Here is a 25,764-nt window from a genome sequence, read left to right on the forward strand (position 1 = left end):
CGGGGCAGTGGCTCAGCGGCTTGCCTCTCACTCCCTCTAGAGGTTCCAAAGACGGAGAAGAGCTTTGAGGAGAGGCTGATCTTCAAGGCTTTCCTGCTCAAGTTCGTCAACTCCTACACCCCCATCTTCTACGTGGCTTTCTTCAAAGGCCGGTAGGGGCTGCTTTGGTGACTCAGACACACCGCCTTCCCTAGCTCGCGCCTCCCCGTCTGATAGAAGGCTTCCCGCCCCCCACCCCTGTCTCCCCACAGGCAGGAGGCACCCAGGCCCAAGGCAGAGCAGTCAGTGAGCTCCAGCTGCAGCTGCAGTCGGGCAAAGACCTGGCTCCTGCGGGGCCCCCAGGGGGCAGGGACCCTTGGGAGGAGGGACCCCAGGCGCTGGGGACTCCAGACAGTAGGGGCTCCAGGCAGCCAGCTCCAGGGGCTCCCACACTGGGGAGGTGAGGGCTGCCAGAGAAGGTATGAAAGGGCAGCCGCTGGTGTTCTGGGCCAGTGGTGGAGTGAACCCCACATCCTGACCCTCTGGAGCTGTCCTGGATTTCTAGGGGCCTGTGGCCCACCCACCACGACTCCCCACTGTCCCCGCCCCTGCCAGGGCCTGGCCGGTCAGATCCCAGAACCCCTCCCAGAGTCTCCATGCTCAGCATCATGCGATTTACAAATGCCAGGGCCACCCGCCCATCCCAGGGTCCCGGAGCTGGGCCAAGGTGCCCAGGCCCCCCTGAGAGCACCCACAGCAATGGAGCAGGCTCTCAGACGACCCTCGGCCGCACACCCCACAGGGAACTGAGAGGCAGCCTCTGGGACCAGCCCCACTCCGGCCTGTCTGCAGTCCCCAGCTTGGCTGCGAGACCCTGCTGTGGTGGGCATGACACCATCTGGGCTCAGACTCCTTTGCCTTTGCCTTCGCCTTCTCCCCTCCTGGGCTCCCTTTCCTCCATCCACCCTTCGGCCTCTTGGTTTCGTGTTGAAGCCACGTCTTCTTACCCACCTGCAGGCTTGGGAATCACATGAATATTCAACCAACAGAAAGCCACTGTGGTCGGTTCTTAGATGAAGCGGGCAGGGAGAAAGCCTGTGAGACCCTAGCGCTCCGACCTGGGGACCCACGACGCGGCCCAGCTCCCACCCTCGGGGCCTCCCAGGACCCACTCGGCCCTCTCTAACTGACCCCCATCATTGCAGGTTTGTTGGACGCCCGGGTGACTACGTGTACATTTTCCGATCTTTCCGGATGGAGGAGGTAGGTCCCGCTCTGCTTTCTCACCTCTGTTCACACAGCACACCTCAGTTCCCAGCCCGCGAGACCCCTGCTCTGTTATCCAGCTGCTGGGGAGGGCTTTAGTCTTCCGTGGTGTGTCCATATAGTGTCACCTTAAAAGGAGAATGTCTCTTCAGGGTCATGGAAACCAAAAAAAGTACACCCTTTTCTTTCCTTCTTCTTTTTCTGTAAGATCTTGAATGTTTTTCTCTTTGGTTATGGTGGACTAGTGAGAAGAAAAAAAAAACTCAATTACAGTTCTTTTACTTCAACACTGAAATGCTCATCTCTTGCCCCACCAATCACAGTGCTAGTGGTCTTTGGCTTCTGCTCAGCGGTTCAGCCACTGTGAGTCTAGTGTGTGCGTCTGAGTCCTGTCCCCCAAACTTGTTCCACTGGCTCCATCAGACCGAGCCAGACTTCAGGGCCCATCTCAGGTCTCACGGGAACTACTCGGCTTTTGCAATTCCCAGAATAATTCATTTTATTGAGAAAGAAAGGCCTTCCTGATAAGATCGTGTGAAACGGTGGAGAGGATTAGGTACTGGGTGACCTGGCTGCCTGGGGTGAAGTCGAGAGCTTCAGCCAGCTGAGTGCTGGCCCCAACATTCCAAGGCCTCATCCGCAGTAGCGGATGTTTGTGAAAAGCCCTCCAAGCACACCCCCACTGCCTGACGCGTCCTTTACGTAGGGCGACACCCTGTCAAGCTCTCTAACTCTTGGAGAAGCCAGGGGAAATGTCTTCGTGAACTAGAATGAAGCATGTGAAGTCGCTCAGTCGCGTCCAACTCTTTGCGACCCCGTGGACTGTGGCCCACCAGGCTACTCTGTCCATGGGATTCTCCAGGCAAGAATACTAGAGTAGGTTGCATTTCCTTCTCCAGGGGATCTTCCCAACCCAGGGATCGAACCCAGGTCTCCCGCATTGGAGACAGATACTTTAACCTCTGCGCCATCAGGAAAGCCGAATAAAGTGTAGAGCATCTTTATTTTTTCAATGAGATGGTGGCTCTTCCAGATAAATTTTTTGGCAATTTTTGGTATATGAAGTTTGGCCCAGGACTCAAAGAGGGTCACCTGTGCCCTGGAGTGTCACCCAGGGTCCCTTAGTTCCCACCACTTGGACAAGTTAAGCTTCTGTCTGCCTGCTCACGCCCCCGCCCCCACCAGCCTATGGTGGTACAAGCCCCCCGGGAACAGGGTGTTAGGCCTAACGGGTAGCCGGCTGCCTCACCGTGTGGCTTCCCAGCTGCCAGGCCCCAGCCTGTGAGACCGCTGCCCACCCCCTGCCGATGGGCTCTGTCTCCAGGCCTGGGTCCAGCCCGGAGAGCCTGTCGGTCAGGCTGTACTAACCCCAGGGGCCACTGTCACAGGACGCCACAGACCAGGTCTCTTAAGGCGGCAGTTTTAAGCTCTCACAGTTCTGGAGGCCAGAGTCCAAAATTACAGTGTCAGCAGGGTTATGCCCCTTCCGAAGGTTCTAGGGAGGGTTCCTCCAGGCCTCTCCCAGCTCTCTCTGCCACTGACCGTCTTCGATGTCCCCGTGCCGACGGATGTGCCTCTCCAGTCTCTGCCTCCATCTCAGGGGGCCTCTTCCCCCAGCTCCCGTGCGCTTGTGCGTTTCCTCTTCTTCAAAGGACACCGGCCACTGGAGCAGGGCCCACCCTATACCATCACAACTGCATCTTCCCTCGGTCTCGTCTGCAAAGACCCTGCTAACAAGTGAGGTCCCGCTGTGAGGCTCCAGGGGCCGGGACATGGAGGACACAACTCAGCCCTGGGCCCGAGGGCCGGCCTCCCCTTGCAGGGGCTGGGCCGGCCGGTGGGTGCTGATGCGACCCTCTCTTGCAGTGTGCCCCGGGGGGCTGCCTGATGGAACTCTGCATCCAGCTGAGCATCATCATGCTGGGGAAGCAGCTGATCCAGAACAACCTGTTTGAGATCGGCATCCCGTGAGTAGCCCCCGGCCTCGGGCCTCAGCGGGCACAGGCGCGGGGCAGGCCTCCCGGAGGTCTGGGCGGCCGGCGAAGCAGGGCCTGGACCAGCCGGGGTGGGACACCAGAAACAGGGAGGCGGTGAGAACCCGGGGGAGGTGGGCAGGAGCGACTGCCTGGTGGACGAGGAGGACAAGGCCAGGTGACACCTCCTCTCCCAAGTGGCCGAGGGTGCAGCGTACAGGTTGTTTCTGTTCAGTTGCTCGGTTGTGTCTGACTCTTTTTGACTCCATGGACTGCAGCACGCAGGGCTTCCCCGTCCTCTACCGTCTCCTGGAGATTGCTCAAACTCCTGTCCATTGAGTCAGTGATGCCATCCAACCGTCTCGTCCTCTGTCATCCCCTTCTCCTCCAGCCCTTACTCTTTCCTGGCATCAGTGTCTTTTTCGACTCACTGGAAAAGGATATAGATAAGTGCCCCCAAAACCAAGTGCCAGCCCCCGTGGTCCAAGGCATCCAAGTCTGCTCAGGCCCATCCAGACCCCTGATACCTGGGGCCCTCCCCCACCTCCATTTCCTTCTGTCAGGGGTCCCCAACCTCAGAGCCAAGGACCGGTACCTCCTGTCAGATCAGCAGCAGCTGAGATTAGAAATAAAATGCACAATAAATATAATGCACTTGAATTGTCCCGAAACCACCTCCAGTCTGGGAAAAAATCGTCCTCCACAAAACCGGTCCCTGGTGCCAAGAAGTCTGGGTACCACTGCTCATGTCGCAGACGAAGCGGTGAGGCTTGCCCTCCGCGTGCCCCCGGGGGGAGAGGGCAAAGGAGCCAGCCCGTCAACAGAGTGGTCACTGCAGACACGTCAGTTCAGGCTTTAAAACAGCCTGGAGGGGCCACCCCCAAGCCCGCCTTCCTGGGAGCCTGACCGAGGCGACGCCTTGCGTCCTCCAGGAAAATGAAGAAGTTCATCCGCTATCTGAGGCTGAAGCACCAGAGCCCCTCGGACCACGACGAGCACGCGAAGAAGAAGCAGCGGTACGAGGTGGACTACACGCTGGAGCCCTTCGCGGGCCTTACCCCGGAGTACATGGAGATGAGTGAGTAACGGGGGGGCCCTCCTGCGGCGGAGCAGGGTGGACATGGGCCAGCAGCCCCCCAGGGCTCCAGGGGACACCCCTAGGACTGAGCCGTGTCGCCTGCAGCTGTGTCTCAGGACGGGCGGTGCCCAGGGTGGGCCAAGAGTCCCGGGACTGGGGCAAGAGGGAGAGCCAGCCAGCCGAGGCCGCACGGCAGCCGCGTGGGGCCTCCTGGCCACCACCACCCCCCTCCCCTCCCCCACTGGGCTGCACTGGCCTTCCTGCTGTTGTTGCTGTTGTTGTTCACTCACTGGTGTCTAACTCTTTGCGAGCCCATGGACTGTAGCCCACCAGGCTCCTCTGCCTGTAGGATTTCCCAGGCAAGAACACTGGAGTGGGCTGTCATTTCCTTCTCCGGGGCGTCTTCCCGACCCAGGGATGGAACCCACATCTCCTGCGTTGCAGGCAGGTTCTCTGCTGCTGAGCCACCAGGGAAGCCCTCTCTTTCCTGTTACACAAATGCGTAGAAGTCACGCCTACCTCAGGGCCTTTGCACCAGCTGCGTCCTGCCTGGAATTCGCTCCCCTGGTGCATCACTCACTCCTTTCCTCCAGGGCTCTTCTCAGAACGTCCCCACCAGAGGCGTCTTCCCACAGTGTGTGATGGGGCAGCCCGGCCCTACTCTCTGCTTCTCCCCACAGCTGACATCTCTAGTCCCCGGCACTCTCTCGCTCCCCCTCCGTCTGTCTCTCCTGTGGAACTGACGCTCTGTGAAAGCCGGCCTTTGGGTTCTTTTTCCTCTTCACTGCTGGACCCCCTGCACCTAGAACAGGTCCAGGTATACAGTGGGTGTTCAGTGCCCGCTCACTGAATGAACGGACAGCGAAGGTGGAGACTCATGTAGAGGGGTTCCCAAGTGTCATGCCCCCTGACCACCACGGATAGCTTAAGTGCCGGTTCCCGAGGCCCATTCCCAGTCTGTTGGGGTGGGACCCAGGACTCTGCATTTTAACAGGCACCTGGGCGAGCCAGCCAGGGACTGCTCTGCAGGGAGAGGTGGGTGGGGCCGGGCGGCCTTGGAGAGCAGGAGCGGTTCCGTTTAGTAGTAGACGCCTAGTCCCGTGGGCAGTCACTGAGTCACTCCCAGCTTCTCAGATGACAGTGCAGAAACAGCCCTGAGACTCCCAACAAGGAGACCATGTGGGGTCCAGTGGAGTCCTCCGTTTTGTCCCAGAATCGACTCTGGGCTGAACCAGAGGCAGGCGGGCAGCTCCCTGCCCTGCGGGCACCGCCCACCCACCCAGGCCTGCCCCCTGCCTGCCTGTTGACACTCATCCTGGGGTCTTGGAGGAGGGTCTCCACTGCCGGCCACCTGACCCCGTGGGAGATGGACACAGAGAGCTGCAGCCTGTGATCAACCGGGAGACCGCAGTCGGTCGTTTCCCCAGATTTCCACTTTCCTGGCGGCTGGAGAGTTCAGGGTCCTCTGGGGTTTGATGAAATGAAATTCCTGGAACAGGCCCCCGCGCCTTGCCCATCAGGGAGCAGCCCACCCCATGCCCACGGGTCTCCGCCTCCAGGCTGACTCGGCTGGGATGGGGCAGAAGAAAGTCAAGTCCCTTCTGGGCCTGACTGGCCCTCTCCCCCGCCCCACCTGCACCTCCACAGCTCTCCCCCAGCCTGTCTGTTTAAGATGAGGCAGTGTCACTCCGGAGTCAGAGAACGTGCAGCCTTAGGGCTGAGTGGCCCCTGGCCCCCCACGGGGCCTCCGTCACCTCCACCATCTGCAGAGGTTTCAGACAAGACCACTGCCCCAAAAGCATCCCACAGAGACCCTGTGGGGCACGAGGGGCCAGCGACCCCGTGCCGGGATGAAGCCTCACACAGAGCCCCACCCACCCACCCACTAACAACGGCCACACTCAGCCTGCCAGCCCTGGTGACGTTCTGCCGGCTTCCTTGTTTACCGCCTGGCACCGAGTGCCCTTGGACAGCGTCTGGCTGTACAATCCCTGAACCCGCTTCCCCCATTTGCTTCCATTCAGCAACCTTTCCCTGACCTCCCCGGGAGCTGGGCCTCTGTGGGCTAGAACCTCGGAGGCCAAAGTTGCCCCGGAGTCGACTGGTTGATGATGAAGATGAAAGATAGAGGGAACAAGGCAGAGGAGCAGGATTGTCCAGGACAGTGGACGGTGGGCCCCCGCTGGCTCCCCAAGGCCTGATGGAGTGGACGCTAAGGGCTGATGGAGGCGCACTGATGCTGGTGGGCCCCCCAGGTCCTAGAAGGCATTTGGGCCCCTTCCCCGCCCAAACACAGAGTGACTGAGTCTGGGCTTTTGTGCTCACAGGCACTCTTTTCCCATCACTGGTATATTTTTTCATGATCAGACTATAAGTGAGTACACGCCCATTATTCAAGACGTAATGTGAAGGTTCAGAACCCGCCTCCTGGCCTGGGGTCACCCAGGGCCGCAGGGCCCATGCCGAGATCCCCTCTTACACATGGGAGGCAGGGCACCCTCTGGCCCAGGGCGAGTGTCCCGCTGCGCTGGGCCGGGGGCCGCACGTGCTGACCGCCGCCCCTCTCTGCAGTCATCCAGTTCGGCTTCGTCACGCTGTTTGTCGCGTCCTTCCCGCTGGCCCCGCTCTTCGCGCTCCTGAACAACATCATTGAGATCCGCCTGGACGCCAAAAAGTTCGTCACTGAGCTCCGAAGGCCGGTGGCCGTCAGAGCCAAGGACATCGGTGAGTGCCTGGGCCCTGGGAGCAGAGACCCTGGGTTTGGGGAAAGGATCGCACTCCCCGGAAGCCAGAGGCACAGCTGGCCAAGTGGGGCCCCGACTCCTCACTGCACCTGCCCTGGAAGGAGACTCAGACACGAGGCAGGGGTGGGGGATGCAGGACTCCAGCCCCTCTGCACCCCACCGGACCCCCCAACTCCTGAGATGTGCGGGCCACAGAGAACGTTAGGGAACTCTGACCTCCCAACTCCTGAGATGTATGGGCCATGGAGAACATTAGGGAACCCTGACCCCCCAACTCCTGAGATGTGCAGGCCACGGAGAATATTAGGGAACCCTGAACCCCCAACTCCTGAGTTGTGCGGGCCACAGAGAACGTTAGGGAACTCTGACCTCCCAACTCCTGAGATGTATGGGCCATGGAGAACATTAGGGAACCCTGACCCCCCAACATTAGGGAACCCCGACCCCCCAACTCCTGAGATGTGCGGGCCACAGAGAACATTAGGGAACCCTGACCTCTCAACATTAGGGAACCCCGACCCCCCAACTCCTGAGATGTGCGGGCCATGGAGAACATTAGGAAACCCTGACCTCTCAACATTAGGGAACCCCGACCCCCCAACTCCTGAGATGTGCAGGCCACGGAGAATATTAGGGAACCCTAACCCCCCAACTCCTGAGATGTGCGGGCCACAGAGAACATTAGGGAACTCTGACCTCCCAACTCCTGAGATGTGCAGGCCACAGAGAACGTTAAGGAACCCTGACCTCTCAACATTAGGGAACCCTGACCCCCCAACTCCTGAGATGTGCGGGCCATGGAGAACATTAGGAAACCCTGACCTCCCAACATTAGGGAACCCCAACCCCCCAACTCCTGAGATGTGCGGGCCACAGAGAACATTAGGGGACCCTGACCTCCCAACATTAGGGAACCCTGACCGCCCAACTCCTGAGATGTGCGGGCCATGGAGAACATTAGGGAACCTCAACCCCCCAGCTCCTGAGATGTGTGGGCCACAGAGAACATTAGGGAAGAGCTCAGGTCTTGGATAACTAGGGGCCTCTCCAGCCTGCTGCTCTGGGCGGTTCATGAGATACATTTTCTCTGCTGGTCCCCAGCACCCCTGCCCCACTCCAAACATCTGTGTGGGCCCAGAGCACAGAGCCAGAACACTGGGGAAGACGGCATTCGCGCCCAGCAGGTGTCTTCCTACACACACAGTGCGTCACGTAGTCATTTAACATTCACTGGAGAGATGAAGGAGGGAGCCCCCCTTCTACCGATGAAAGAAGAGCATTGTGTGACCTGCCTGGCGGGTCAGGGTCAAGAGCAGCCTGGGCCTTTTAACCCCAAGTCACTAAGACACTGGGAGCTGTGGGACTGTACACTGAACATCAGGCCTAACTTTCGAATAGTCAGAGACCTTAAAAATGGAGCCAGCTTCCTTGTGCAGTGGTGAGCTCCCTATCACCAAAGGCACGTAAGCAGACGAGGGTGCCCATCTGTCCAGGAGTGGGGGGATCTAGTGGGCGGGGCTCAGAGACCCACACGTGCCTCGGCCAGAGCCAGCCCTCGTCAGCAAGGACAATGCCCATCTTATCTTAAACAGAATCACCTTAAACCAGGATTCAATTTTCAGGGTGAAAACAAAAAATTCTTTATTGGAACTTTGTCTTGAAATGAGATGGAAAATTACAAAATGTATTCTTTTCATTTCCTCTTGAATACAATTTTAGTTAGAACAGCACCTGTGCCAGTTCTGTGCTGGTTCCCAAACAAACAAGACTGAGTTGTGTGTTAGGGCTGTTCTCTGTCATTCTACCAAATTAAGGACTGCACACCAGGGAGACAGATCTTTGGGCTGGACCTTTACGTTAGTTGCTCAGTTGTGTCCAACTTTTCGCAACCGTGTGGACTGTAGCCCGCCAGGCTACTCTGTTCATGGAATTCTCCAGGCAAGAATACTGGAGTGGGTTGCCATTCCCTTCTCCAGGAGATCTTCCAACCCCAGGGATTGAACTCAGGTCGCCTGCATAGCAGGCAGACTCTTTACTGTCTAGCCCAAACGTAATCCTGCAAACATGCAGGGCCATCATCACTCCTTCCAAAAGCTTCCGTTGCCCTTGGCATTAGGTCATCGCATCCCAGGCCAGGGCCTCCTTGGCCAGTGCTCCATCCTTAGAGTGGCCCCCACCGACTGATGGTGCCAGGCCCACCAGTTCTCCACCATCAGTCCCCGATCCGCCTGGAATTCTGCTTTACACAGTGCACCTTCTCAGGTCGCACCAGAAGAAATTGCCATTTTCACAATTCAAACACGCTCAGATATCGTTGATTTCACCTGGTTCACATTTGTGCCTTGGGATCCATGGTGTGACCTGCCGAGCTCAAGCTTAAGAGGGTCCAGGAACACTTGCTGTTCCACCAGGAGGGACGTCTGAGCTCAGCTCCTGTACAGAGGTCATCGCCCTGCGTTTTGACACTTGAGTCTCCTTCCTGTCCGGGCGACCCGGACAACCAGTAAAGACTCAGCAAAGAGATGTCTTTTCCACCAGACTTTGTGGTTTTGAAAGATGTGAAAGGGTGTGAATTCTCTGGCTCCCGGGGTCCCTGATGCTGCCTCGCCTGTGGCTGTGGAGTGAGCCTCTGCCCCGCACACCTCGACTCTAAGGGCCCTGGGGCCTGGTAAGAGCCGTCCAGAGCAGCGGGCTTGCCGCTGTGCTGGGTCAGAGCCCAGCTCACACTTCCATGCAGGGCAGGAGAGCAGATGTTCTTGTCTCTGTGGGCTGTGAGGCGATGTGCAGAATTCTCACCGAAAGCTGAAGTTTCTCATGTGGCATCTTCTCATGAGGGTTCTTCCCTCCTGGGCCATCCAGACACAGGCCGGGCACTGCTCTGAGCCACCGGCTGGATCCACAGATCCTCCGAAGACAGAGGATGAAATGGTTGGATGGCATCACTGACTCAATGGGCATGAGTTTGAGCAAACCCCGGGAGATGGGCTGCAGTCCATGGGGTCGAAAAGAGTTGGACACAACAGAGCAACTGAACGACGACCTTGAGATTGAGGTGCCGTGAAACCAGGGCTCTCTGAAGTGCCCCATGCCCTGCTCTGAGGATGGCCCAGGGAGCCGTGTCTGATGTTGGACTTTCTCTGGGGCTTTTTGCTATTGTGTCCCCCAGGAGCCTGGTGAGGACACTGGGGTGAATCCTCGGTCCCACTTTCCAGATGGGGAGACTGAGGCCAGGTGCTGAGCAGAGCCGAGCTGGAACCAGATTAGCTCAAGCCCTCAGCCCCTTCCAGCACACTTCCATGAGAGCAGGCCTACGGCATGGACGGAGCGGACACGGCAGCCTGACAGGCGCACCCTGCGTGGTCCTTGGGAATTCTGAGCCCGCGCCCAGGGGCCGTGAAAGAGAGCGCCGCTCCTGCCCTGTGCTCCTTACAAAGGCTCGATTCTCGGGCGCCGGAGGCCCCAGGCAAGCCCACAGCGGCCACTGTTTGCTTTGGCATCCTGTGCCTGGCAGAGCCGCGGCCACGCCTCACTGCAGCACCCTAAACCCTGCAGCCCCCCGGGATGGAAGCGAGTCCCAGGACACCCCCCTCCCCGAGCCCTCCCGGGCCCTGGTGTCGTTCCAGCACCAGCAGGGCTTGGAGCTCGTCCTCGGGGTCTCTGCTCACGGCTCCGCGACGCTGCTTATGGATCAGCTGCTGACTTCCTGGTTCCTGCCCCGTTGGTCGAAGCATAATCTGGGTTTGTTTATGGGCTCCTCCACCGTAACCTTTCCTTGAAGAGGCTTTTGTGTTCCTCCTGTGATCCGTGCGGGGCCCTGAAGGGACAGGGGCCGCCGCAGCCCCCATGCCCCGCACCCAGAGCGCCAGGAGCATGTGGAGGGAGCGCCAGTGCCGTCACTGCTCTGCTCGGCCTCGGAGAGGGAGGCGTGGCGGGTCACTGAGGGCACCCCGCCCCGTGCTCACGTGGGCGCCGGCCGCAGCCTCCTAGGCCTGACCTTTCACCCAGGGCCAGCATCTTCCTCCTCTCGGGCTCGCTCTTCAGAGCCTCCCAGGTGAGAAACCCTTCCTGCATTCAGCTCCTGGGAGCTGCAAGTCAGCAGGCACATCCCAGTACCTCCCTAGACTGTTCTCCGGAACCAGGCTCGGCATTGAAGAAGGAGACAGGTGAAATGAGACGGAGCCCTGCGAGATGTCGTAAGGAGGCTGAGATTCGTCCGAGGCAGCTCTAGCCCCTTGTACTTTCCTAGAGGTCATCAGGACAGTGGTTCTTATCATGCGGCATGCGTTCGAATAATCCAGCGGGTCAAGACTCCAGCAGACACCAATCCTGTGGGCTGGGCCCAGCGTCCTGGAGCCCAGGGTTCTGGGGTGGGGGGTCACACAGAGAACCATCGGCCTGGGGATAGAGACACCGCAGGATGTGTCGGGCAGCCTCGGTCTCCCGCCGTGGAGCGCTCTCTCTGGCCCAGCCATCTCCCCCGTGCCATCCCCATTTCCTGCTGTCACCTCTCTCAGCTCATTGACAGACTCGTTTCCTCCTGCTGGGCTCGGGATCCACCTCCCAAGGGAGCCCCTGCCTGGAGACCTCAACTTGCTGGACTGGCCAGCACTCCAGCACCCTACTCAGAATTCTCAAGCTCAGATTGTGCGGGACCCTGTGAATGAGTGGACAGGAGTGCCTGATCTTGGGCCCTTGAAACACCCCACCCTTGGAGGGTTTTCTTCTCCAGGCTTTAGTAGGGTCTGGGTTTGGGTAAATGTGATTCTTGAAGTCACTGGTGGTGATCAAGGGCGTTGCCTTGGTACAGAGAGAGCTGCAATCCGTGGTGTGGCCTGAAGGGGGCGCCACTGCCAGCCGCCACCAGCTGTGGTCACGGAGATGCCAACTGGGAGCTGAGGCTCTTGCAGAAGCAGCTAGTCTAAATTTTTTTAAAAACACATCATCCCAATTTGTATACACCCATTGACATTGTGGGGCTTCCCTGCTGGCTCAGTGGTAAAGAACCCACCTGCCAATGCAGGAGACGTAGCTTCTATCCCTGGGTCCGGAAGATCCCCTGGAGAAGGAAATGACAACCCACTCTAGTGTTCTTGCCTGGAGAATCCCATGGACAGAGGAGCCTGGTGGGCTACAGTCCACAGGGTCACAAAAAGTCGGACACGGCTAAAGGAGTAAGCAACAGCAACAGCATTTTTTAAGTAGCAGGCAAGATTGATGAAACTCCCCCGCAGCTGGATGTGGCAACCTCTGCTTGGGCATGAAGAGTCTGGTTGGAAGGACTTTCTACACTCATATAGTCACTCAGCAAACACTTACCCATTGCTGATGCTGAAGCTCCAATACTTTGGCTACCTGATGTGAAGAGCCAACTCATTGGGAAAAGACTCTGATGCTGGGAAAGACTAAGGGCAGGAGGAGAAGGGGGCAACAGAGGATGAGATGTTTGGGTGGCATCACCTGCTCAAAGGATGTGAGTTTGAGCAAGCTCTGGAAAAGTTTGGAAACTCTCCCAGACAAACCTAGACAGCATATTAAAAAGCAGAGACATCACTTTGCCAACAAACGTCCATATTTGGGGCACTGGAAATGCTTGCCCTTCTGGAGTGGTCCCTGGCCAGGGCTGGGAAGCCGCCCTTACACCTGCCCTCAGGGGCTGGGTCTGAGCCGGTGGTTTCCCAATTCTGGGGCACATGGGCCTGAGCTCCTGCTGTCTCTGCTGACCATTAGCATGCACCCCTCAAATGGGCGCTCACTGCAAGGGCAGGAACACCCACGCACAGCCTTATGGGCCCTGGATGGAGAGCCCCCCACCCTGCCACTGTCCCCACCAGCCCTTTCTGTTGTCACCATCTCAGATCTGGCTCCAGGCAGGGGAAGAGGGCGAGTGGGACAGAGTTTCAGCCCCAAGTCTGCAATGACGTGTTCCTGGCCTGATAAGACGCCATCAGGGTGGGGACGGGGGTGGCCAGGGATGCTGGGCCCCTCTCCAGGAGCCATAGCCTTGGGGCCCTAAGGAGCGGGGCCGGCTCTGGGCCCTCAGGCTTCCTTCCTGGGCCTCCTGATTCTCGTCTCTGCTGGGAGCGAGGCCAGTGGGGCAGCTGGCGATGCTCCAAGTGCTGTGTGGTCATCCACACTCCCCTGTGACTGGGTACAGCCCCGTGTCTCCTGCTGATGGACCAAGGGGGTGTCCAGACGGGCGTGGTTTGTACCTCACTGCTGCCCAGTCATGTTACCCAAGATGTGCTCCTGGCCACACTGGCTAGGAGGCCCTGGCCTGGCTCCCGACCCTGGCTTGCCATCTGACCTGTCCCTAACCATGGTTTCTCTAGCACCATTGCTGCTCAGTCACTCAGTCGTCTCCGACTCCGCAACCCCATGGCCTGCAGCACGCCAGGCTTCTCTGTCCTTCACCATCTCCCAGAGTTTGCTCAAACTCATGTCCATTGAGTCGCCAATGCTATCTAACCATCTCATCCTGTGTCATCCCCTTCTCCTTTTGCCTTCAATCTTTCCCAACATCAAGCTCTTTTCTAGCGAGTCAGCTCTTCTCATCAGGTGGCCAAAGTACTGGAAATTCACCTTCAGCTTCAGCATCAGTCCTTCCAATGAATATTCAGGACTGATCTCCTTCAGAATGGACTGGTTGGATCTCCTTGCACTCCAAGGGACTCTCAAGAGTCTTCTCCAACACCACAGTTCAGAAGCATCAATTCTTTAGCGCTCAGCCTTCTTTATGGTCCAAGTCTCACAGCCATACATGACCACTGGAAATAGCCTGGCCTTGACTGGACGGACCTTTGTTGGCAAAGTAGTCTCTCTGCTCTTTAACATGCTGCCTGGGTTTGCCAGCGCTTTCCTTCCAAAGAGCAGGCACTGCTAGCACTACAGCTATGTAGAAGTTTCTGGACACCAAATTTTGTGGCTTCCGTGTCTAATTACTGCTGCATGGACGCTTTGGGGAGGGGGAAGCTACATCTAAATTGATTCTTTGTATCTCTAGAAAAAACAGTCAGTAGTTTACACAGCTTGACGGCAGATTGTTCAGAGCCAGGAACCAGGTGTTTCTAGGCATCCCTCTGAGAATCTAGTTGGCTTACAAACAGCCACTGAGCCAGTACAAGCCATGGGCTCTGCGGTTCACCAGGTTGCCCCAGGCCCTCCCCAAACGACTCCCAGTTACCACGGGTCTGACCGGTCCCACAAGAGGGCCAGACCGGCCCCTGAGAGGGCCAGCCTGCCGCGGGCTTGCTCAAGTTACTAAGAGCCCCGGCAAAGAGGGTCTTGAACCTGTGCTTTTTGGCCCCTCCCCCAGGAATCTGGTACAATATCCTCAGAGGCGTCGGGAAGCTTGCCGTCATCATCAACGTAAGTGACCTGGGGACTGCAACTGGCTGAGCTGCTGCACAGATGGGGGGCCCTTCCGGGAAGCTGGTCTCTGCCTGCAGCCTCGGGCAGCCCCACTGAGAGAGCGCCTCCTGGTTCTACTGAGGAGTGGGGCGAGTTCCGGGTGGGAATGCCACAGCTCCTCAGCCGCGCCCCAAAACCCAGGCAACACCCTCCACTGTGCCCACCTGGGCCTCTAAGTGCCCTTTCTCCCCAGAGTCCTGAGAGAAGGAGATAGAGGCAGACAGGGCGGAAGGGAGACCCAGAGAAAGAGATTCCACGTCAGCAACTCTCCTGCTCTTTAAAAAAGTTCATTTTTTCTCCTTTATGTGAAGCTCACACCTGCTCTTTGAAGGTTTGGGAAATGAAACATGGAGAGAAGAGGAACTTACTAGCCAAATACATACACACACACAGACACAGACATGTCCATACACACGGACACACATACATCCATACACACAGACACAGACACATACATACACAGACACACACAGACACACACACAGACAGACACATGGACACACATACAGACACACGGACACACAGACACACGGACACACATACAGACACACATACAGACACAGATACATCCATACACACAGACACATCCATACACACACAGACACAGACACATCCATACATAGACACACACAGACACACACACATACATATACACACACACATACATATACACACACATACACAGACACACACACACAGACACACACACATACAGACACAGACACATACAGACACACGGACACACATACATACACAGACACACACACATAGAAACACAGAGAGAGACACACATACACATACATACATACACAGAGACACAGACACATACATACACAGGGACACGCATACATAGGCAGACACACATATACATACACAGACACACACACACAGACACAGACACATAGAAACACACAGAGAGACACAAATATACACACATACATACGCACACAGAGACACACACATATACACACACAGACACACAAAGACACACAGACACATACATACACAGACAGACACAGAAACACAGAGAGAGACACATATACATACACACAGACACACATACATACACAGACACACATACATAGAAACACAGAGAGAGACACATATACATACACACAGACACACATACATACACACAGACACACATACAGACACACAGAGACACACACGCGCACGCAAGTCTGCTGGGAACAGCACCCCCTGTGACCCTGCCCCGTGGATCTGGTTCACACCTTCATGACACATGAACCCCAAGTACGAGCACCTCAGGAATGTCTGCAGTCCTGTGGCCCTCACCCTTCCACCCACCGACCGAGCCTGAGCCCCCCAGAAGCTGCCACCTTGCATCTTGGTGGGGGCGGGAGGGCCAGGCAGACAGCCCCCAGGAGCAGATGGTCACAGTCGTGGGGCTGACTCCGTCCCCATAGCACAGGAAGTGATGCTCAGCCCAGACAGGGACCCTCAGAGCCCTGGGACCTGCTATCCCTGGGGACAGGCCGCCCCCATCAGCCACCCACTCCTGCCGGCTTAAGGCTTTGAAACCCGTCCGTAAAGGGAGGCTGTGGTCAGAGCTCGTCCACCCATCCAGGCTGAGCCGGGGGTCACGTTTTAAAGAGGAGGCGCTGGAAACAGCGAGGCGTGGCCCCTCTGTGTGCAGCGTAAGCACCAGGGTGCTGTGAGCAGAGCAGCTGGGAGCACACGGGGCGTCTTGTGAGAGCGACCAGCTGCAACGGCCACAGTAGCAGCCGTTGAACGTTGCAGACACTGCTAAGCCCTTTCCGTAGGCCGCCTACCGGTGCACACATGGGCCCTGGAGTCAGAGGCATTGCCCATCTTGCAGATGATACAGCTGAGGCACAGAGAGGTCAGGCCGCTTGCCCAGGGCCACCCAGCCAGCGAGAGGCAGAGCTGGTCTTTACCCCAGGCCTTCGGGTCCCTGCTTTGACACCGGCATCGCACCACTCTGCCTTGGGGGCTGCTCCAGTACAGGGGAGCTGGGTCTGGGCTTTACAGTCTACAAGGCACCTTCCCTCCCTGCCTCATTCCCTTCCAAACAGGCCAGGAAGGAGAGGCACCCACCGTGGGTGCAGTTAGCCCTGTCTGACAGGAGGAAAAGCAGGCACAGAGAGGTCAGGGCACTTGCCCAGGGCCACCCAGCCAGCGAGAGGCAGCCAGCATGGTCCCCCAGCCTCCTCGTTCAGGGGCGCCCTGTTCCCATCCCCAGAGCTCTCCTCGGAATGCTGGAGGGGCTGATAGGGGTGCCCCTAACCTTTCATTCGTCTACTTGGCGAGCCGGGGCCATGGGTCACGTTTGCCAGTGTGGGTCACTGGCCAGGCCCCAGGGCCAGCGCTGCCCAGGCTCAGGTGGGGCAGGGCCCCCCTCCCCGCTGGGGGCCGCGCTGACCGCCCCCTTCCCTGGCCAGGCGTTTGTGATCTCCTTCACGTCCGACTTCATCCCTCGCCTGGTGTACCTCTACATGTACAGTGAGAACGGGACCATGCATGGCTTCGTCAACCACACCCTCTCTTCCTTCAACGTCAGCGACTTCCAGAACGGCACAGCCCCCAACGACCCCCTGGGCCTGGGCTATGAAGTGCAGATCTGCAGGTACCGCCCAGCGACTCTGTCTTTTTTTTTAACATATTTATTTGGCTGCACCAGGTTTTAGTTGCACCATGTGAGACCTAGTTCCCTGACCAGGGATAAAACCCAGGCACTGGGAGCTCAGAGCCTGAGCTGCCGGCCTTCCAGGGAAATCCCTAACAACTCTCTTTAAAGAGCCTCATTTGGTGGGCTTCTGGAAAAACCCCAATTCAAGCCAGAATTCTTTCTGGGCAAATCACAGAACAGCTCAGTCTTGATTCAGAGAAAGAAGAGAGAGATTCCTGGGTTGGAGGTGGTGGTTGCTGCTTGTCGCTCAGGTGGGTGTGACTCTGCAACCCCATGGACTGCAGCTGCCTGTCCTTCACCATCAGATGGAGGTAGGAGGTGACCTATCATGTCCTTTACCTAAGAAGTCCATGAGAGCTTCAGGCACGGCTGGATCCAGGGGCTGCCATTTGTCATCCAGCCCCGTTCTGACACTGTCTCTCAACATGCTTCCTGCATGTTGGCACCGTTTTCTGGCAGGCAGAAGGGAATCCCCCAGCAGTCCTCTCTACTCAAAAGTCCTGGTGGGAAGAATATTTCTTTCCCACAAGTCAGCATAAGTCCTAGGATTGAGTCTCACTGACCTGCCTTCGGTCACAGGCCCCTCCTTGAACCAATCACAGTTGCCAGAGTGTGGGGCCTCTCTTTGGCTAGGTCTGGGCTGGGTGCCAGGGTGTGGGGTTGTGGCCATAGATTTGGGGGCATCTCGAGGAAAACTGGGGTTTTCAAACAAGGGGTCATGGATGCTAGGTGGGCAAAAGCAGCAGATACCTGAGACGGTTATTCAGAGCAGGCAGGGAGAGCCCCAGGAGAGATGAAGGCAGGGCTGGGGTGTGGGTGCTGGGGCGAGGAGTGCCGCGAGGGGTGCCCCAGGAGAGACGGAGGCAGAGGTGGGGCGTGGATGGTGGGGGCGAGGGGTGCCCCAGGAGAGACGGGGGCAGGGGTGGGGTGTGGGTGGTGGGGCAAGGGGCACAGCCAGGCCTGGCCATTCACTGTGCCTCTTCCATGGGCCACCCTGGCAGGGTTAAGGGCTGGGGGCTCAGGGCTGGGGACTCGGGAACAAGCAACATGAACCCTGCTGTCCAGGGACCTTGTACAAGGGGCAGCAGAAACATAAACAGATCCAGTTAAACGCGTAATAGTAGCTGGAAGCCTAGGGGGAGGGTGGGGGCATGGGGGCCGTTCCAGGGAGAGGGCATGTGGGTGAAAGCAGGGTGGTGGGCACGGGTGGGCTCTAGAGCGCAGAGCGTAAAGGCCCAGCGTGGTGGACAGTGAGACCGAGGGATCGGGCCAGGGCCCCATATCCTGGCTCAGGAAACAGGACTGTGGTGTGATGGGCCCCGGGCTGAGATGAGGCTGAGGGCAGGGGCAGAGTGGAGGCCGTGTGGCCGCAGCTTGGTTAGTATCCTCTGACAGTCTAAACCGCCTGAGACTCAGAACAGGAAGACCTCAGGGACCAAGACACGCGTCGCAAAGCCGGAGTGGCGAAGCGCAGCCCTTTCTGTGTCGGGCGGAGTTTACTCCAAGCCTGTGTACTGTTACTGTGCACCTCGCTCTGTGAGGCCCACCTGTCTGTCTTCATACCCTTGACCTGGCAGCAGGCTGTGGAGGAGGCTGCCGGGGTCCAGGGCACTGACAGCAATGAGCAGTAGCTCATGGCTGCAAAAGAAAAACAAAATACAAAAACAAAGCAAACAACAGCAAAAAGCAGGTCCAAGAAATGGAAAACAGCACACCTGGGGTCACTGGAACCAGCAGGCAGGCCCACCCCGTGTAGGTGCAGCTGATGACTCCGAACAGCACCTGTGCCCCGGTGACCACCCCACCCCCCAGGGATTAAACTACAAGACGTGCTGTGTGTTCCGAGTCAGGGCAGGGACTGCACGTACTCTGAGACCCATACAGCGGTGAAAATGAACAAGTTGGAGCCAGGCCTGCCAATGAAAGAGGGCAGACGACACGTAAATACCCAACATGACATGCTGCCTACTGTTCAGAGGCCCACCCACCGCACGTTTCAGGGCACACAGATGTGAGCAAATACATCAAGAAGAGGCTGGGTGAGCTGCTCCAACTCCTGCGTGGCCGCCATGGGCAGGGTCGGCCTGGAGAGCTGGGGGTCCCTTCCTCCCCGTCGTCAGCAGGCCTGGGCTCCAGAGACCCCTAAGCTTCCAGTCCAGCCCCCTGCTCGCCTCTCTTGCTTTGTTTGAATGCCCCACGCCAAGAACACGCTCAGGCTGACCTATTTAACTCAAAATGAATTTCAGAGAAGAATGATTTAGAACAAAGAAGGCAGGGAGATAGGTGGTCGTTTTATTATAAATCCCCTCAAAAGGTCAGTGTTGGTGTTTACAGGGTAAGCGCTGGTTTTCGAGAATGGGCCCCCAGGCACCCAGGCCTCTGAAGTAGCCCCCTATCCGAGCATTGGCAGGAGTCCTGACCACGCAGCAGGGGGCCAGCGGGAGGGCTGAGGAAAGAGGGCAAAGACCCCGGGGATTTTGTGGGGGTTGTTTTTCGGGTTTTTGGCCACGCCGGGTCGTAGTCAAGGCGTGCGGGGTCCTGTCTTCGCTGCCGCACGCCGGGTCTTGGTTGCAGCAGCTGAAGGTATAGTTCCCTGACTGAGGATCGAGCCTGAGCCCCAAGCACTGGAAGCACAGGCCCTTAGCTCCTGGGCCACCCAAACACCCCCTTTTAAGTGAGACGCTTGCCACCTTTCCCCCACAGAGGTGGAAGGTCGTGGGCCAGACCTCTCTGCTCCCTGGGACTCTGGCTTTAGTCAGGCCCATCTGTCTGTTGGCCACGATTAAGTCCTGTGAGTGCTGTGAGCTCCACGCTGCTAGCTGCTCCTGGTCAAGCCACCTCCCAGGGTAGTCGGCTGCAGGTGGAGCAGCACCCAGCCCAGCCTGCAGCCGTGGGTATAAAAAAAGCAGCTGAGAGCTGTGATCACCGCTACCATTCATCACTACACTGAAACAGGCATGGTCTCATTGAATGCTCACAGCAGTTCCAGAGAGGGCATTATCGTCCCCAGTTGGCGGAGCTTGCAGGCCGAGTGCAAGAGCTGAGCCAGGAAAACAGCAAGATCATCTCTGACAGAGATCAGTGCAAGTGGTGGGGCTTGGCATCTGGACACGTCTATGAGTGGGCTTTGAAGTATGTGTAGGAGTTTGCCAGGTAGCATAAACACATTTCCCAGCACCCTAGTGCAGCTGGCCCGAGCACAGGAGGAAGAGGGAGGAGCAGGTGTGTATGGCTGCTGACGGTGGGAGAGCAGTGGCCGCTTGTTCCCATAGGAGGTCAGCTTGTACAACTTCTGCACGGCTCAGCAGCTGGCACCAGAGTGTGCCTTCCCCGCCCGATCCTATCTCTGGGACTGGCAACTTAGTGCTGCGCAGGCTCTCTGAGACTTCTGTCCTGTCGCCTCAGAAGACACACAGCTCTGTGGATGAGGGGCCTGTCTGTGCCCTGACCAGCCCTAACCCTGGAATGGGGCCTGGTGTGCAGCATTACATTCTTGTGGCGTGACTAAGTGAGGGGATGCCAGACCGAGGCCCAGAGAGGCCAGGCGATGCCACAGGGACACGCAGTGAGGCGAGAGCCCGGTCTGGGTCTGTACCAGGCCCACAGCCGCAGAGCCAGGGGCCTCCTCTTCCGGGCCCCCAACGGGGCCCCAGCTTCTCGGTGACCAGCAGAGTGCACCTGTGGCCCTGCATCTGGAAACCGCCCTTTCTCGGAAAGAAGCCGGGGCTTTCTCAGATGGCTTTGAGGAAGCTCTTCCCACACAGAGAAGGTTGGGGTGCCCTGTTAAAACCGGGCACCCCAAATTTGGGAGCAGCTGGGGGCGCCTAGGTGGGGACAGAACCCCGGGTTCCCCTCCTTCCTCTGCCCCCACCTCGGGCATCTCTGGACCTCTGAGAAAAAGGCAGAAGTGGAGCCATGGAAGCCCCCATGCTCCCGCTGTACAAGGGGCAAAGGTGGGACCTGGGGGCCCTGGGAGTGAGCGCTGTCTCCCAGCAGGGCGTCAAGAGCCACGTCTAGGAGCCATAAGAAGAGGGGTGGGTGGATATTTTTCACAGGGAGATAAGGAGGTAACACTTGGGGGAGGTGCCCTTCAGGCACTGGGGCTGGCAGGGTGGCAGGGGACAGAATGGACCTGAACACACCAACTGTGTGTTTAACCTCATACATGGGCTACTTTGCAGAAAGTTTCATTTTTTTCCAATAGTTCCCCCACAGAGAGGGGAAAGCCTGGAGAAGCGGTTTTCACACTGGATCTCACAGCACGCGGCCTGGAATTCTGTGGACGCAGGAGGGGGCGGGTGGGTTAAGGCTCTGGTTTAGGGACCCCACCCTCTTCCACCGGAAGGCCCCACTTCCTGTGTGTGAGGAGTCTCCGGGGTGGGAGGGGGGTGCTTTTTGGTACCAAGGCTGCACTGCCTTCAGAGTTTGGGATCCCCGGACAATATGGTCCCAGAGCCCCCTGCTTATGGGGACACCCCCGCAGGCCTGCCCAGCCCACTTGGGCACCTGGATCCCCTCCGGTGTGGGGAGAAGCCCCGCACACTGTGTGAGCTGGTGGGGCTGGGGGCCGTCCTGCAGGTGGCCCAGGCTCTCCTGACAGGAGCCCTGCAGCGGGGCCGGACCCCAGCTCCTCCTGAAGACCCGCCTCGCCTCTGCAGGTACAAAGACTACCGGGAGCCACCATGGTCAGAACACAAGTACGACATCTCCAAGGACTTCTGGGCCGTCCTGGCCGCCCGGTTGGCCTTCGTCATCGTCTTCCAGGTGCGAGGGCCTGCTCGGCTTCCGGAAGGGCTATGGGCTGAGGCACCAAGGATGCGCTGTTGCCCAGAAAAGGGTCAGGAGGGCAGGAACTGGCCGGGGTTAGGGGTTTGGAGGCTGGAGGACTCACCCTGGTCACCCCGGGGTGTGAGGTGCTGGTGACCCCAGGCCCTGGGCAAGGAGAGGCCCCAGACCCTCCTGAGTTAAAGGGCTGGTGGGGATGGGAGGTGGTCAGGGCTGGCGAGGTCCTGGCTGACACCAGCCCCCACCTCCAGCAGGCAGGGGACCCGGCCCTGCCAGGCCCAGTCTCCGGGGAGGGGAACTAACCCTGAGGCCAAGATCCAGACAGGGAAGCCAGCTGGCACATGGCACTGGGACCCCAGCTGGGGAGGTCGTGCTGGGGTTGCCTCCGGGGTGTCCCCCTAGCCCTGGGATCCCAGGAACTGGGGTCAACCCCCAGCCCTACCCCTTCTACACATTGTGGCCCGCTCCAGGACCCCCAGCCCCCAAAGCCCCCTGCCTCAACCACCAGCCTTCCACAACCCACTGCAGTCAGACTAGTGTCTGGGGCCCAGTTCCCCAGAAGCTGAGCCTGAGATGAGGATTCTGGTGCAAACGGGTTATTGAGGGAAGGCCTTGTTGCGGGGCGGCGGGTGGGGGTGGTGCTCAGCAGGACGGGGGCCTAAGCGTGAATCCTGCCACACGAGCGGGCCCACCTTGATGCAGGAGAGTGCCTGGTCTGCCCACGTGGCCCTGCATTGGCTTCAGGCAGGGACCAGGGAGACAGAAGGAGGCAGCTCCCTGCAGACAGGCAGCTGTGAGTGTCAGCGGCCACAGCTGAGGGCTGGGAACGTCAACCAAGAAAGATGACGGGGGTTGAGGTGGGGCAGGGGGGCGGAACCGGCACCCTCCATGACCAGTAGACTAACTCAGTCACACGTGCTCACAAGTGCTGGTCAGATGGAAGTTTGGAAACTTTCCATCAGTCTGTGAAAGCCAACTCGTCTGCATTCTACAGACCAGAAATGTAAGCAGGGAGGCAGCTGGCATGGATTCAGGGCAATCCTGGGAGGCCTGACAAAGGGCAGAAGGGCCTGCGGAGTCCTCAGAGATGGCTTAAGCCCCATTTGTTTTGTGTTCTTTGCATTTTAACTACTTTCCCTTGAAGCCTTAGCACTTGTTGTATTTAGTGATGAGTAACCAATTCCCTGGTAGCTCAGTTGGTAAAGAATCTGCCTGCAATGCAGGAGACCCTGGTTCAATTCCTGGGTCGGGAAGTTCCCCTGGAGAAGGCATGGGCTACCCACTACAGTATTCTTGGGCTTCCCTGGTGGCTCAGATGGTAAAGAATCCACTCGAAATGCGGGAGACCTGGTTTCAATCCCTGGGTCAGGAAGATTCCCTGGAGGAGGGAATGGCAACCCGCTCCAGTATTCTGGAGAATCCCATGGACAGAGGAGCCTGGTGGGCTACAGTCCATGGGGTTGCAAAGAGTCGGACACGAGTGAGTGACTAAGCATGCACTGAGGATGGAAAGAAAGAGGAGCCCTCTTAACTGCTGGAAGGAGTGTAAAAGGGTGCCTCGGCTACAGTCCGTGGGGTCCCAAAGCATTGGACACGACCGAGTGACTGAGCACAACCAATCAGATCATTTCTTAAGCCTGATTGAGAATCATGCAGACAAGAGGGCCCACTTCCGGTCTCATCTATGACCTCCCGGGAAACCAAGGCCGGGGAGGTGCAGGGTGTATCTGAGGTCACAGGTCTGGGGTGATGGGTGGGGCAAGGTGCTGTTCGTTGAGGCGCAGGGGGAGGTGGGAGCGTTTCCGGGGTCGCCCTTCCCAGCCCCCCGACGCTGACTCTCCTTCCAGAACCTGGTCATGTTCATGAGCGACTTTGTGGACTGGGTCATCCCCGACATCCCCAAGGACATCAGCCAGCAGATTCACAAAGAGAAGGTGCTCATGGTGGAGCTGTTCATGCGCGAGGAGCAGGGCAAGCAGCAGCTGCTGGACACGTGGATGGAGAAGGACCGGAAGAAGGCGGAGCCCTGCAACAACCACAGCCCCGCCCCCGCCGCCCCACCCCCGCCCCCGCCCCCGGATGGCCCCGACTTCCCCGGAGGCTCCCTGTAGCCGCTGGGCAGCCCCAGCCCCGCGCACACTCTCCCTCCTGGGCAGGGGGCTTCTCACACCCACCTGGCCCCGGGGCTCCTGGGTTTGTGGCAAACCTGGAAAACCGCCTTCTAGTAGGACAGCGTTTCTCCATCTTTTTCTACTTCGTTTTGTTTTGTTTTCTCTTGTTTTTGCACAAAACCATTATGCAGGGATCCTGTTATGCTTAGTGTTCAGCGATGATCAGAACGATTGCTGGGGACAGGGTGGCGCAGCAGATGCAGGTGCTTGTGATGTTTGGAGCCTGGGGTCTCCTTGGCAGTTGGGAGGTGAGCCCCCAGAAGTCATCTTCTTTAAACCCTCCTGATGCTTTCAGAAAGGTGAGGTGGCATTCCAAGGCATCAGGCAAAAGCTGGTGAGAGACTTGAGGGCAAACAGAGAAATGGATGAGGGATAACGATACTGACACCCGTTCCGAACGACGTCACCTGTCTCTAGGTCGAGAAAGCCAGACTGTTTCATCGCCTTTTCCTTCCACGGGTTCAGAAACCGACAGACTGCTGAAAGTGAAAGGTGCCCTGGCTGTGTCACTCAGACGGCCTGGGAGCCCCGGACTTCCTCAGAGAATCGGCAGGGTGCAGGCGCTCTGCGTAAGCAGTGACGGCCCCTCTGGGGTCCCCACCGTCAGCCATGTGCCTCCCCCGACCATAGTGAAAGAGGAGATGGTAGTTCTCAGTTGGTGTCTGACTCTGAGACCCCGTGAACGGTAGCCTGCCAGGCTTCCCTGTCCATGGAATTCTCCAGGCAAGAATACTGGAGTGGGTGGCTGCTCTCTTCGTCAGGGGACCTTCCTGACCCAGGGATCGAATCTGGGCCTCCTGCGTTGCAGGCAGGTTCTTCACCGTCTAAGCCTCCAGGGAAGCCCACAGGGTGACAGGGAAGTGAGCAGTGAGAGGCTGTGGCCTCGGAGGCCCCTCTGCAGACAGCATCAGGCTCTCAGGAAGTCTTAAGGCTTCCGGGGGTACTTTCGCAGCTCCAGCATATTTATTGGGTTGGTTTGTTTGTTTAAATCAGTTCTACAGCGGATGTAAGGGTTTTATCTCTGTAGCTCACAGGTGGAAGGCATTCATTCTATTAGCTAACCAAATATCATTGAGAGGAATTTAAACTACTGTTACTACCAAAGATTTTTATTAATAAAGGCTTCTATTTTGGTAACACTTCTCTATATTTTTACTTACAGGAATGTTACTGTTGGAAATTATTTTTAAAAACTTGTAAAAACAAACCTCATAGCTGATAGGAATGGTCTCAACTTACAGCCCCATTATACTAACTGATGATCTGAAATTTCTCAAGCACGAAGAGAAACGTAAGAGAAATGTTCCAGCAAAGGGAGGGGCGAAGACACGAACGTGTTTGTCTTGAACATGTGGTTGGTGAGCGCGGACATTCCCGTAAGCTGTCGATTAGGAGGGACGTCCGCAGGTGTCATAGCTTTTTGTTATTTGCTAAAATCATGCCATCTGATGCTTCTGCTTTCTCTTGTACAGTAAGTAGCTTGAAATGGGGTTTTTGTATATAAACATTGTATTAAAAATGAGGTGATTACCAAATATCCTTTTATGGAAACCATTTCTTTTTTAAAAAGTGAATGTACACAGTTTCACAGAGACTGAACATGCATCTGAATAAATTTGTATACGTGACATCTTCCTTCCAAACCCTGTCCACGTGACTTCTGCTCCCAGAAACTCAAGGGGCCAACCCC

General features: G+C 57.6%; 1 protein-coding gene across 1 annotated transcript in view; it reads left to right on the forward strand.

Moving 5' to 3' along the window:
* Nucleotides 1–25,709, forward strand: part of ANO1 (anoctamin 1) — a 176,162-nt gene extending 150,453 nt beyond the window's left edge. The window contains exons 19-27 of the mRNA XM_018043147.1: nucleotides 41–152; nucleotides 1,185–1,242; nucleotides 3,112–3,212; nucleotides 4,151–4,296; nucleotides 6,868–7,020; nucleotides 14,353–14,405; nucleotides 16,871–17,055; nucleotides 21,777–21,882; nucleotides 23,751–25,709. Of these exons, the coding sequence (XP_017898636.1) occupies nucleotides 41–152; nucleotides 1,185–1,242; nucleotides 3,112–3,212; nucleotides 4,151–4,296; nucleotides 6,868–7,020; nucleotides 14,353–14,405; nucleotides 16,871–17,055; nucleotides 21,777–21,882; nucleotides 23,751–24,014 (1,178 nt within the window). The 3' untranslated portion in view covers nucleotides 24,015–25,709. The remainder of the gene's footprint in view (nucleotides 1–40; nucleotides 153–1,184; nucleotides 1,243–3,111; nucleotides 3,213–4,150; nucleotides 4,297–6,867; nucleotides 7,021–14,352; nucleotides 14,406–16,870; nucleotides 17,056–21,776; nucleotides 21,883–23,750) is intronic.

Source organism: Capra hircus, chromosome 29, assembly GCF_001704415.2.
Source record: "Capra hircus breed San Clemente chromosome 29, ASM170441v1, whole genome shotgun sequence".
Lineage (NCBI taxonomy): Eukaryota > Metazoa > Chordata > Mammalia > Artiodactyla > Bovidae > Capra > Capra hircus.